At 36.9% G+C, this 14,773-nt stretch overlaps 1 protein-coding gene across 1 annotated transcript in view; it reads left to right on the forward strand.

Moving 5' to 3' along the window:
- Positions 1-14,773, forward strand: part of gfra1a (gdnf family receptor alpha 1a) — a 69,527-nt gene that overhangs the window by 37,986 nt on the left and 16,768 nt on the right. Inside the window, exons 5-6 of the mRNA XM_016516405.1 lie at positions 14,051-14,107; positions 14,436-14,653. Of these exons, the coding sequence (XP_016371891.1) occupies positions 14,051-14,107; positions 14,436-14,653 (275 nt within the window). The remainder of the gene's footprint in view (positions 1-14,050; positions 14,108-14,435; positions 14,654-14,773) is intronic.

Consider the following 14,773-nt stretch of genomic DNA (forward strand, 5'->3'; position numbering starts at 1 on the left):
TAGACTTGCGTTTATAGTATTATAAGGCAAAAAACACTGTGGTACTGGTGCATGGTGATGGTTTTGTGGCTTAAATCATGACCATCGCTAATCCAGCTAATAAAAGAGCATTTTCAACAAACCAGCTCTGCTATGCTCTATGAAGCCCTCAGACAATGTGATTAAAATGTTGGCTTAATGTCGAGGAAGCGCACACTGGTGTTTCCAAATAATTACAGGGGAAGTTATCTGGCAGTTATTGGCTCTGGAACCCCTGTGAATCATTAGGTAATCTCATTAGGTAATAATGACCTCATTGGCTGGTTCCTATACCTCCCAACTAGTGTAAGCGAGCAGTTTGGGAATAATCAAAACCAGGATGTTGTGCGTATCTGCATTGCTTTCAGTTCTCTCCTGCCATCCATTTCTGTAATACTTTGTTTTTAAGTCAGATACAAAATATTCAAACTCCTGCAACTGTGACATTGAATGAAACACCAGCAGTTGTTAGCGTTCAAAGAAGCAACAAAATGCAGGAGAGAGGAACATGTTGGTGTGTTTGATGTGAAAAAATATCTTTGCAGCATTGCTGTTTCTTTGAGGGCAGAGAGACAGATTCTCCAGAGACCCCACATCTCCGCCAATTACCGTATTGTCCCAAATATAAGACGATATTTTTTTCTTGGAAATACATCTGAAAAAACGCGGTCGTCTTATATTCAGGGTCTAGACTTTGTATAATCAGGGTCGTCTTATATTCGGGCCAATACGGTAGATATGAGAGCAGTGAAGCACTTCTTTCTTTCTTTCTTTCTTTCTTTTTTTCTTTCTTTTTCTTTTTCTTTTCTATAGGGAAAATATGATTAGCCAATAATCCTGTAATGGCAAAGCTGAATTTTCAGCAGCTATTATTCCAGTCATCAGTGTCACATGATTCTTATTTGCTGTTTTGCTGCTCAAGAAACATTTGAAAAACAGTTGCTTAAAATTTTTGTGGAAACCATGATCATTTTTCCCCTCAAGATCATTTAATGAATAGAAAGTTCAAAAGAACTGCAGTTATTTGAAACAGAAATAAATGGCAATGTCTTTACTCTCATAAAAGAATACATGTATTACTGAATAAAAGTATAATAAACAGAAATAAAATATAAAACGGGAAATTTTTTGAATGGTGGTGTGAATTTACAGTAAATATTTATTTTGAAATGTATAAAACAATCAGTGCTTATAGTTATAATAATAGAGGAAGTACATATGGGTTGCAGGGACACTAGATAGATATTAGAGAATAGAGCCCCTAAAGGGTTAAATCGCCCATTATCACTTTAAGGTGATAATCAAGCATTATCACTTTCATTTCTGCACTTTAAGTGTAGAGTGATGGCAAAAATAATCTAAATCATAAAATAGGCAAAAACTATTGAATAGCCAATATTACATATTAGCAAATACTGATCATTAAAAAAAAACTAAATAAAAAACTATGACCAAAAGCTAATGATATTGTACCAAAATATCACACATTTCTTTCTATACTATTATTGTGTATCTTCATTCTCTACCAGTCTCTCTGTCGCTCTCGGTTTCTTTTTCCCCATGTCCCTGCCAAGCCCAATGGTTTTTGCTGTGCGATCCTCAACTTTACCTGCCAGAATTGGGAGAGCAGTAGTCATCCATCTTCAGGACATACTTTGGCACAGTGAATGTTAAATTAAAAACATCTAAGAGAACTGGGTCATATGCACTTTAAGTGTTGAAGACAGTGCTTAAAAAATGAGCATCATCAATCACTGCAATGCTCTGTGAATTCAGCATCACTACAGCCCAATTATAAAGGTTGATGGACTGGAGACGATGTTTGTTTTTCAGATAAATGTAAATTTTTAAACTGTAACCAGGAACTGTGTAGATTTAATGTCTACTATTAAGTCACATTACATTAATCACTTAATCAGTTTGTGTAGACGAGTGTAGTCCTTTAACTGTCATTTACCTGTTTTCTGGGTCAATTCAGCTGAAATACTATTCTTGTCTTTTTCATAAAACAACATTCTAGCTATTATTTTTATGTTGTTTTTAGTTGTTATATGCAACCATCTCTTGTGAGTTTATATATCAGATGTTTTCTGCTTTGAGAGTTCTTTATTTCGGGTGTCTGAAAATCCCTTTAGATGTATAAATCCCTGTCATAACCTCTCAAACTGAATGAAAGCTGCAGTTTTCAGCGTTTAGAACAGACTATTCATTTCCTCTGCATGCTTCCTCTGATTGACAGCTGACATTCTGAGCGATGACAAGGATGGCAGAGAGAAATATCATATCACTGAGATAATAATAGACCACGGACTCTTAAAGCTGTGGAGAGAACAAGCAAGATTATATTCTCTGATGACTTTTGCACCGCTGAACACAGAGCACCCCCAACTACTAGTGTCTTATATAGGTATTTAAAGTGGTGGGGCACTGATTTATATATAGTATGTATAATCATCATCTCATATAAAATAGGCATTCATTATTTTTGTGCAATAACACAAGAGACAGTATCTTTTTTATAATGTTTCATTTGCAAACATAAGATTTTGGCAAAGAAAGTAGGAATGCGTAGAACTGCATATTTTTATAATCAACTAGTCAGTGGGTTGTCTGAACAACTAGTTGACTAGACTGTCTTAGCCCTGGGTAATTGGGCTGATTTAGGGTCCACCACACAAAGCACATTCATGCATTAATGAACAGCTAGATACGCATACGAATGTAACCAAATGCTTGAGGCCCAGAGATGTGCTTTTTTAAATGCATATTTTTGGTTTTACTGTGAACGATTCAGCCATGCATGTGATTTTAAACCAAATATATTTCAATATTTTTAAATCAAATCGTTGACAGACTTCAATGGACTGAACCAAGTACTCACCCAAGTTTTTTTTTTTGGATAATCTGTTTCACTCAAATGTACATCACAATCTGGAAGATCTGTCACTACTTCTGTTCATTGCAGCTATTTTTAACTTGACACAAAATTCATGGTGTGAGATGTTGAAGGAAAAAAAAAACTGAATAAAACAATGCAATGGCCAAGTCTCTCACAGTTGGCAGTCTCATAGCATGTTAAGAAAACACTGACTCTAAAAAAAACTTGTAGACAAAAAAGTCAAACTATTCAGTTGGTGGATCAGCCATCCTGACCAATCGCTAATAGAAAGCAGATTACTTTAAATAAGTTGTTTAAATTGAGTTGATCTGATTTGCATTCATGCCACACTAACACTTAAGGGCTGTTTGTATGTGTGAGAGAGATGATGTGAGAAAGCATGTTAAAACATGCCGTTTGTTGCATCTCACAGCCACATTTTGCTTTCTCATTACAAAGCCCCTAGCTCTACTCTCTGTTTTTTTGTTACTGAATGTGAGCAGAGAGAAATATCACAGTACTTGTATGATTTAGAAGTGCGGCAGACGCAGATGACTGCCAGTTTAGATAGCCGCACTGATATTCCACTCCCACTGGGTTTCCGCATTAGCTCAGAGCGATCTCTCACTCTTCCAGTCCTTTATGAGCAGTTCAGTCAGTGGGCGCCTTTTGAACGTGACTGCTGTTAAAGTATTTTCCCTCCCACATCGTTCCCACTCTCTTAGAGGATTCACACATGAGTAGCGCTGCCTGACGGATTTGGATGCGATGTCTCTTCACTTCAGCATGACCTTTGACTCGTATAGTCAGTAGGCGGTGTGATAAAGACTGCAGCGATGGCTGTGACGTATGTCAAATGTCATATGACTGGAGCTGTCTGATGCCTCACAAGTCTCAATAGTAGTTTTAGCTGTCATTTTAAGGGTGCTTGGTAAGCCATACAGCTTTCTGAGCTCCAGAGCAGATGGCCTCTATCAGTGCTGCCAGTTTTGATGTAACGTGTACGGCCCAATCAGAGCCAAGCACTGCTGCTTTAGCCTGATTGCACTGTGGAGGTTTAAACTGCACTTTAAGCCTCTGGCAATAGATGCACTTTCACCGAATTTTTTACCACCCGGGGTCAATCTGTCTCACTTTGGAAAGTTGATCGATTCCAAATGAAATGGAAAATTATTCTAAGTCATGAAAGCAGCAGGGCTGGACCTGAAAAATTGTTATATCACAAGCTGCCTAATCTAACTCAGTAATGATGTTGTTTTCAGCCATGTTTATCAAGACCTGCAGCTTTTAAGTTTCTGCAAACAGCATCTCCTGCTTCGTTGTGCTGAGATGGTCCTCAGTCTCTTTCTGTCGACACTGTGGGTATTTTTAAAGTTGAGGTCAATCAAATAGACAGAAAATATCAATATTATTGAAATATGTAGTGTGCATTTTTTACATTTAATTTATGAAACCAAAGGAAAAAATTATTACTCATTTAACGCATTATTATTATTAATCTTTTTTTTTTTATAACTTTTTGGCATAATTTTTATTTCTTTTACATTTTTTAAGTTAAGGGGTCAAAAATATATTTTTAATAAATTTATACTTTGTCATCAAGCATGCATTAAATTTTATCAAAAGTGACAGAAAAGACTTTTGTTACAAAAGATTTAAATTTCAAATAAATGTAGTTGTTTAGAACTTTCTATTTATCAAGTAATCCTCAAAAAAGGTAGCAGTTTCCGTAAAATATTATACAGTACAATTGTTTTCAACATTGATAATATGAAATGTTTCTTGAGCACCAAATCAGCATATTAGAATGATTTCTGAAAATTCAGCTTTCACTGGAATAAACTGCATTTTAAAATATATTAAAATAGAAAACAGTCATTTTAAATTGTAACAATATTTCACAAAGTTACTGTTTTCATTAAAAAATAATTTCTGATCACAGACATTTGGACTTCATCAGTGTGGTCACTGACCACACATTATATACATTTTCCTGCTTAAACAATGAATAAAAATCATTACTTTCTCTATATTATTTCAATTTCTTATTTGTACATGGTAAAACGGTAATTGTTTGAACAATGATTCAGCAACATTCTGTTTGCATGCTCTATTTTATCACTTCCAATCATGGGAAATAGATCACAGCTATCCTATCTCTTGCATTCATGCAAATACAGCAGCAGGTCTAATGATTCTCACTAGTATAACTTTCCCTGAAACGGATGTCTCTCAGTGCGCTGGTACTCTGGGGCTAGGACAGTATATCTCTATCATGTTTGTGTACAGGGCCGGGATTGAGCAGGCAGTCTGGGCCATGAATCCTCATCAGTCGAGGGTTCTGGCAGGATGGTGATGCTAATGCTGGAGGGAGTGCGTATGTGTGTGAGGGATGTTAACTTCTCAAACAAACTTCCATTTTGCTGAGAGTGGAGATACAGTATCTGACATGCCCAAATAAAATGTCCACTGCTTCTAAGTCCTTCAGGCTAATCACATAGCCAAGGCATCAAATGCTAGTTTATGCAAAATTACTCAAACTACCGTATTGACCCGAATATAAGACGATGTTTTTTTCTTGGAAATACATCTGAAAAAACGCGGTCGTCTTATATTCAGGGTTTAGACTTTGACATGTCAATAATACACCCACAACAATAGGTGGCGCCAAATACGCATAAAACGAGTGTGCCATGAAATACGTAATGTAATGCGTGTTGTAAAGATCGTGAGTAAAAACAAAAGAAAAAGAAAACGTTACAGCTGCATGAGTCGTGACTGTCACGTTAGCCTGATGGGACCAAACTCCCTTTGTGATTTTAAAACGTAAGACAGTACCCAGATTTGAAGACTACAGTAAGATTTAACTTCTACTGTTAATAAGATTTTGGTAGGCTACTATTAGATGGATAGCCTAAATGTCCTAATTCAGATGGGCTACCTGTTGTTGTTGTTTTTTTTTTAATGGTATATCAAAAAGTGTATATTTTTTTTTATGTGATTGTTGGTACATTTTACCAGTTTTTACCATACTTTCAAAACAAAAATTAAAATAGGAAAAATATGCAATATGAAAATAATTGAAGACAAAATGTGTTTTACTGAGAAAAAACAAGATTTGGTTTTTAAAAAGCCTTTTTCCAAAAGGTACATCTGGAAAAAGGGGGGTCGTCTTATAATCAGGGTCGTCTTATATTCGGGCCAATACGGTACTAATAGAAAGTATCATATTTTCTGAGCCAAAATCTCCTTGGAAAGACCGGCTTCCTTACCAAACTCTCCATTACCCCAGGATTTAACCAGTCACTTCTGAAACCCAATGCATCCTTATGAAATCTCTTAGAGGAATGTCCTTCTCCGAGAGCATGCCACCTTGATCGAAAGCATGAGGAAAGATAGAGAGAGCTTCAGGGATAAATTACAGAGGTCTTGAGTTATAGTTTCATTTGCCGTTATTACACCGGAGGATTGTTTGTGGAAAGAGAGAGTTTATTAAGCGCTACAAAGAGCTAAAATACAAAAAAATACAGGGTTTTCTTTCCAACCATTTGGCTTCTCTGGTTCACTCAGTCAACAAGAAAAGATGGCTCTCTATGATTCCACTTGTACAAATGCCAAGTTCTGTCATGAAACTCTAGATGGCGCAGGCTGATGGGTTGTTAACACAAATTGATGATATTCACAGCGTAAAACTAGTTGGCACAAGCTGATTGGTTTATGTTGCATATGCAGTCAGTGAGCTTACTGCTTTACATTTAAATGGCTAGATAGCATTCACTAGAGCAGTTCGCAGCAGCATGCTTTCAGAGTTCCTCTGAAAACCTCCACCTCCCCAGCTCCATCTGTATAGATCTGCTATGGGATATTATATATGCTATTTGTTAGGCCTGGGCAATAAAACGGTATTGAAATTTATCGACGGTACACCTTCTTCGTTAACGATATAAAAAATGTTCGATATAGTGCACGATATAGGCACGTGCTATGAGTGACGCAGACAGCACACACAAACACGAACATGAGTGCTGTGCCTGCCTGTAATGAGGAGATTGTGAATACAAATTGAATATTAGTCGAATTTAAAATAAACATTTGCATTTGAATGCAAAAATAGTACAATCGAAATGTTAGGTGTGCGTCAGGGAGCGTCATCAGTGGTGCGTGAGATGCGGTGATGATGATGTAAGGGACGTTGTTGTATTTTAATGTTTTGTTAGTCTAGCCCACGAGACGCGCAGTTGCTGCGTTATTCATTCAAAATATTAGAGAAATATAGTAGCTCAATGCGGAGAAGATCTTGATTAGGTTAAAATCGAAACCAAGCCATTCACACAGAACGCATATTCAGCGCATTTTCTAGACGGACAAATATGACTGCTGCACCCGCGTCTCACAAGAGATGTATAGAAAGCCATGCAATGTTAAAACAGTTTAAACTTTTAGAAAACTCTTTGTTTTAAAAAAGGTTATAAAAAATGTCAATAATTATCGATATAGAACGATATGAAACATTATATTGTTGATACATTTTTTTAGCTATATCGCCCAGCCCTACTATTTGTGCAGCAGCAGTATGTCCTAAATACTCACAGCACTGTATGTACACAGCAGAGCACAGCATATGTATTGGCAGTAGCAAGTTCCTGTACTTGCTTGCAGCAGCAGAAAAAATCTACAACACCAGCAATAACCAACAGCAGCAACAATTCAACAGCAGCAGCATAGCAGATCTATTCCGACCAAGACCAAATAGATTAACATTGTCATATCCATTATCATGCTAAAATTTTCCGAGATTTGTCATGATAGAAATGGGGTGTTATGGTCCCAACATACTGTACATATACTGCAAGAAGTGATAGTTAGCACTTTCTGAATTACAAATTGAGGACTTTAAACTAGGGCTGGGCAATATTTATTGTGTGACATGACACAGTCTCAGCAAATCAGAAGAGTTTTGATGTTTAATGTACAGTTCTGGAGAAAGATTTTGGACCAATGAGATTTTTCTCTGTGGGCGGGGCTATTATGTCCTATTATTTGTCGCTTTTAGTGCATGATGCTTCAGTTGTATTTATGTCATTACGCTTGTGTATTTATTTTATATTAGATAAACAGGCAGATACTCTGTCCATAAGGACTGCAGAGGGCTTTGTCAGAGCCCCTATAAAGCTGACTAATTAAAGCCCATTATCAAACACAATCCTTACCTTATATGATTAAACACTACATCTGTGTGACCGCAGAGAAAAATAAACCTGGACACACACCACAAGTCTCAGTCGAAGAATTTGCTAATGTTTTCCATCCTTTTAGTCTCATTACAATCTTTTTTCTATAATTGTCTCTTCATTTACTTTCTCTGCAGTCCAGTAACTGACAATCACCTGAAGACAGATAGACAGTTATAGAGAGAGACTAACACACACTCGTGTACTCAAGAGGACATTAGGTTCTAATCACGGTGGTGTTTTAATCAAATCCTCGACCTCTCTGCTAATCGCTGGTGACATTACAGTTCCAGATAAAGTATGATAGGAGTGCACTGGCCTCCCCTCCTCGTTTCACTGTACATTTCCCATTAACCCTCAGGTGAGGCTTTTATTAGGATTTAATCAGGCCTCAGTTGTCTGATCCTGGAGAGAAAGTATGTTAAAACAGCACAGATGAGAGACAGAATAAAAAGTGTGACTATGGTGCCTTTGCTCTCATTTTATTAAATTGGAACATCTACAGTATATTCTTTGCATTTCTAAAAACTGATACTAACAGTTAATAGTTATATTTTAGAGCTTTTTGCCTTTTTATTAGATGTAACAGTATGGGAAAGAGGGAGGATTTGGACATTTTATCAAAATATGCCTGAAAATTGAACTGTTGTTAGCGCCTTTGCATGTTGATCTACAGGAACACAAACCCAAGTGATTATGTGAGCTCCAACTTGTTAAGAATGCACATTGGCTCTAACTTAACTGATTTTTTTTTTTTTTTTTTCATTTTTAAAAAATCAAGGCAGAAATGAGTTTCTCATAGATATTAACTGCTGCATTCTAAGAGTTTATTTATAATCATGACAACTTCCTTTAAAATAAAAGGCAAATCTTTACTTGCCCACAGTTGGATCACTGCCGTATTGGCTCAAGGAAAGAACAGATGGATAACAAAGGCCCAAATAAAACATGAGAAGCAGATCTGTATGCACACCCCAGGTTTGTTCCAATAGCATTCAAGGTCATTATTCAGACTGATTCTCCTGCTAATTGAAAATTAGAGCCAAAAGGGGAAGGAAATAGGAGACACTAATCAATTTGAGGCTGTATCAGAGATGAGACACAGTAGGGGAGGGGATTCCTGCTCTACCTTCCAGGCCAGATGGCCAGTGTGTGTGAGGTGTGTGGTGAAGGAGCTGCAGCATGTATGTGTGATGTTAGTGTTTGCGAACGTGAAACATATTTCTGCATTATGGTTCAGAAGTACCTGTTAATGCTAAATGAAATAAGACAATGTGTCCTTTCTTACTCTATTTCTTCTTCTTATTATTATTATTCTTTATTATTACACAAAGTAATTATTCAGCAAGGGTGCATTAAATTGATCAAAGGTACAGACTTTATACATTGCTATGAACAATTTTTATTTCAAATGTTGTTCTTTTGAACTTTCTATTCATCAAAAAATCTTGAAAAAAGTATCCCTGTTTCCAGCAAATCCAGCATAGAATTATTTCTATAGGGATACATGTGAACTGTGAATACATGTGACACTGAAAACTCGAATATTGGAAGCTGAAGATTCAGCTGTTTAAAAGTAATATTTCACAATATTAAAATTGTTACTGTATTGCTTAATTAAACAAATGCAGCCTTGATGAGCATGAGAGACTTTTGAATGATATAAGATTATTAATTATTTAAATTTAATTAATTTACATCATACTCTTTGTTTGTGCGCTTCCATGACTTCTAAAAAAAAAATTATAAAAAAAATCTACTTGCAGCTTTATATTAGATTACTTATAGCTTATTCATTACATATGCAGAGAATGAAAAAAAGTTATTGAAAATGACACAAGTCAATGCAGATATTTTACTTGGTAGACAATTTGATTTGAATCGTGTATCTTACATCAGTGGGAGTTGGACTATTGCTCCTACAATTTGATTTAAACCCTGTATTATGTTATTTTTTATGAAATTACCAGTCAACTACAAGTAAATCTGTTTTATTTACTCGCCATAGCAACTTTGTACTTTTTTTTTTGGTGCTCAATGAATGTTATGTGGATTGTGTGTGTGTGTGTGTGTGTGTGTTCATGTGTGATTGGGTCAGTCTCTTCAGTGTGACATCTGGTACTAAGGGTTCATTCGACAGGTGAAGGATCCAGACAGCTGTAGAGGATCGTTTCAACCTGAAGCCCTTTGTGCCAAGCCACAGAATAGGTATTTTATTCTTGTCAGCCTCAGGGCATCAGATCAGAGGGGCACATCGCACACACACACACACACACACACACAGACTGTCTTTTTTTGATGATGTCATCTAACAGCAGTGGAACTCAGCAGAGAGGGCTTTTTTTCTTGCTTTGAGTGCCTGTGTGAATGTGTGTGTGCATGTCTGATGCTCTGACTGAGAACATCACACTGTTTATGAATAGGCAAGATTGCATTCCACTTTTTCTTCCACACATAGATAAGCACCCCTTCTGGAGAGAGAGAAAGAGAGAGAGAGAGAGAGAGAGAGAGAGAGAGAGACAGAGACTTTTCTGTTCTGAAGGGCTTGAATGGGCAGATGTTGTCTGGGCAGATGGACTTTCAATGTGCGTGTGTGTGTGTGTGTGTCTCTGGAAGACACACTACTGTTCAAAAGTTTGGGGTCGTTAAGATTTTTTAATGTTTTTGAAAAAAAAGTCACTTAAGCCCAACAAGGCTGCATTTATTTAATCAAAAATACAGTAAAACAGTAATATTGTGGGTTTTTTGTTTCAATTTAAAATAACGGTTATCTACTTTAATCTATTTTAAAATGTAATTAATTCCTGTGATGGAAAAGCTGAATCACACTAAGCTTATTTGGTGCACAAGAAATACTTCTTATTACTATTCGTGCTGAAAACAGTCCAGCTGTCTAATATTTTTGTGCAAATCTTGATACTTTTTTCAGGATTCTTTGATTAATGTAAAATTCATAAGAACAGAACAGAACAGAACATTTATTTCAAATATAAACCTTACTTTTTGAAACATTACAAATGTCAGTTCTTTATTGATGAATGTAATTCATATTTGCTGAGTAAAGTATTAATTTCTTTTGTTCTTATAAAATGTTACTGACCTCAAACTTTTGAATGGTAGTGTATCTGCTACTGTCTTCAGCTCAAACAGATTTTTACTTGGAAGAGATATAGTCATCACCAGCTATGTTTCCATCACCCTGTTTTAGCGCACATTTTGAAGTAGCGCATTAGAAACGAGTGATGGAAACACCAAATTTTGAAAAAAAAAACTTGATTCGCAAAAAAGTTTTTACGCTCACTTGAGGTGGTTTTTGTCTTGTGCGAAAAAGGGTTAATGCGAATAATGGGAGATGGTAACGCATTTGCCAAATAAATTCCTTCATGTGCATCAAACAAATCATGTGACTTTGCGCGATGGAATGGCATAACCTGACCAGCGGACCGATCTTGTTGCACAGCACCTGAAATGTTGCTATGGTCATTCTGAAATGCCCGAGCAAAGTCTGTTGTCAAAGTATTTCTGTATTATTGCCCGCCAGAACTGTTACACGACTGTGTTCCCGAACAGCTGGCATTTACGAAAGCAATTACCGCATTCATTGTGTTTCGTCTGCTCGCTCTGAGGCACAAATCATTTATTATATATGAAAAGTATTATATTCACTGACTTCTCCCACTTTTCTTTGTTATATTTAGTGCCAGTTTATCAGGAAGTGACGATTTTGTTCTCTTTGACTCGTCGGGTGGAAATGGTGCTTATTCGCAAATGTTTTATGCGACATTCTAATTTTGCGCACAAGTTAAATTTGCAACTTTGGATGGAAACCCGGCTACTGAGCACTGATTTCAGTTTTTCTACATATCATTGTGCAGCATTATCAGTAATATACCACATTGAAAAGCTATGTACCACAGCAAGGCTGTTGAAGAGGAGGGATTAAAAAAGTAAAATGAATTTGTGATATGAATTTCAGAAGCAGAAATTTTGATACGTTTTGTTGAAAAAAATATAACATTTTGCTTTGAATTGAGCACAAATACTATGAAATGTCAATTTTGAATCCATGTCCACTTCGAACCTCCTTTTCACTATGTATGACAAATGACAGACCAGAAGTCATTCATTTCTAATAGAGAGCACTACAGGAGCTGCATAGAGTTTCAGTCATATGCGTATGCAGAATTTTCAAAATTAATTTGAGGTTTGGGTGCGGAATATTAGAATTTTTGCCATTAGACTGTATGCAACATGACATGTCTGACATCAATATTTTATAATTATTTCAAAATTAACTATGCTTACTACTATGTAAAAACCTACTATGCTTTTCTTTCAGACATAATAGCGGTCATTTTGAGGGGATATATTCATAAGTTGATTATTCTGTCATTTTACCAAGTGAAAAAAACAGCTGCTTTGAAACTTCCATGTAAAGCCGGGCATACACTGTGTGATTTTCGTCTGATTTTGAGCTGATTTCTGAATAATACAACTCTTTTTTTTTTTTTTTTTTTTTATTTTATTTTGAATTTGTTTATTCTATTTAGTATTTAATTTACTTTGTATGTGGTTATGCAGCATTTTTTCCCCAAGTCAGGCCGAATTGTCATGTGTGTTTTGTTGTGGAGTGTACAAGGGGTAATGAAAGGCGATTAGCCTCTACCGACCGGCAATCGAATAGCCGGATGAATTTCTGACATTTTGGTCGCCCCTCGTGAAGTTATCGCACAGTTAAAGCAGTGCTATGAACCGACTGCCCTAAACAGAAATGAAACCTTGTTGACATGGCGTGTTGTTTGGACAGAAGCGATGGAGGCTACACAGTCCCATGTTTGGGGGATCCCACGTGTTTACTTCCCACGTATATTGTGAGCAGTCAAGTTTCAGCTCGACGATGGAGCGTATATTGTGAGCACATAAATGCAATTTACTCGTACAGTGAGAGTTGGTATTTAACAAAAACATTGCTGAAATCGCACATTGTATGCCCGGCTTAACTGCAGCGAAATGCAACAATCGTACACAAATGTCAGAGATAGTGGACAGGTGGCTTCCATACACCTGGTGTTCTATACACCTGTTTTTATCTTTAGTCTAATCCAACATGACTTGCATGACTGAATGACATCACTTCCTGCCGCTAGAGGCACTGAGGATACAGTCTCCTCGCAGGCTTCCTTAAAAACAACCATCATATTAGCACTGTCCTTAAACACACATACACACACGTACATAGAAAAACACGTGCACATGTACGCTCCACCCTGCTCTAATACAACCCATCTCTTGTTTTTAATTGGCTCTTTTAATAAGCCAAACTGCTGCTGTAGCTCAGCAAGTCTCCAGAAATGTTAGTTAATTGTGGAATGTGTTAGAAAGCCGGCAATTAGCCGCAGCTGACAGGCGAGAGCAGAGCCGTGCCGGCTGTTTGATGACTCCCCTGTTCGGCCAAGATGACTGTTTGTTTAGGCTGCAGGGATCCAAAGGATGAGCACTGTTCCGTTTAACATAAAAAAACAACCCAAAACAAAAAACAGGTTCCTTATAAACAGCCTCTGTTTTGGCAGACCTGCAGAAACTGTGATGATTAATTCACATGTCCGTCAGTTCCGTTGGGTATTCAAATAAAAGATTTTTCTGTGGCGCAAGGGTTTCAGAGCTGTGGATAATATCAGACTCTTTTTCTTTGTCTTTGTTTTTTTACCATTATTTTTAATTTAACTTTTTTTTACTTTTAAAAGTTTAAATTTTTTGTCAATTTCTTCATTTTTTTCCTTGTATAGCAATTTTAAAGCAATTTTAGCTGGTTTAGCTGCATTTCAACCGCATACCCTCTCTCCAAAAATGATTGACAGACAGACTGTATCTGTGTTTATATTAGTTATATTGTCTTTTATACCATGCATCTTTGTCTTTGCAGGTGAGCCAGCGCTAGCAAAGGAGAACAACTGCCTGAACGCAGCAAAGGCCTGCAACTGTGTGTTTTGGCAGACCTGCAGAAACTGTGATGATTAATTCACATGTCTGTCAGTTCCGTTGGGTATTCAAATAAAAGATTTTTCTGTGGCGCAAGGGTTTCAGAGCTGTGGATAATATCAGACTCTTTTTCTTTGTCTTTGTTTTTTTACCATTATTTTTAATTTAACTTTTTTTTACTTTTAAAAGTTTAAATTTTTTGTCAATTTCTTCATTTTTTTCCTTGTATAGCAATTTTAAAGCAATTTTAGCTGGTTTAGCTGCATTTCAACCGCATACCCTCTCTCCAAAAATGATTGACAGACAGACTGTATCTGTGTTTATATTAGTTATATTGTCTTTTATACCATGCATCTTTGTCTTTGCAGGTGAGCCAGCGCTAGCAAAGGAGAACAACTGCCTGAACGCAGCAAAGGCCTGCAACCTAAACGATACCTGTAAGAAATATCGTTCGGCTTACATAAGCCCCTGCACCAGCCGAGTCTCAACGGCTGAAGTCTGCAACAAACGGAAGTGCCACAAGGCCCTGCGGCAGTTCTTCGACAAGGTGCCGCCCAAGCACAGCTACGGTATGCTCTTCTGCTCCTGTCCTCTAGGGGATCAGCTGGCCTGTTCTGAGCGCAGACGCCAGACCATCGTACCAGCCTGTTCATATGAGGACAAGGAG

The sequence above is a fragment of the Sinocyclocheilus rhinocerous genome, unplaced genomic scaffold, assembly GCF_001515625.1.
Source record: "Sinocyclocheilus rhinocerous isolate Xijiao unplaced genomic scaffold, SAMN03320098_v1.1 scaffold1829, whole genome shotgun sequence".
Taxonomy (NCBI): Eukaryota; Metazoa; Chordata; class Actinopteri; order Cypriniformes; family Cyprinidae; genus Sinocyclocheilus; species Sinocyclocheilus rhinocerous.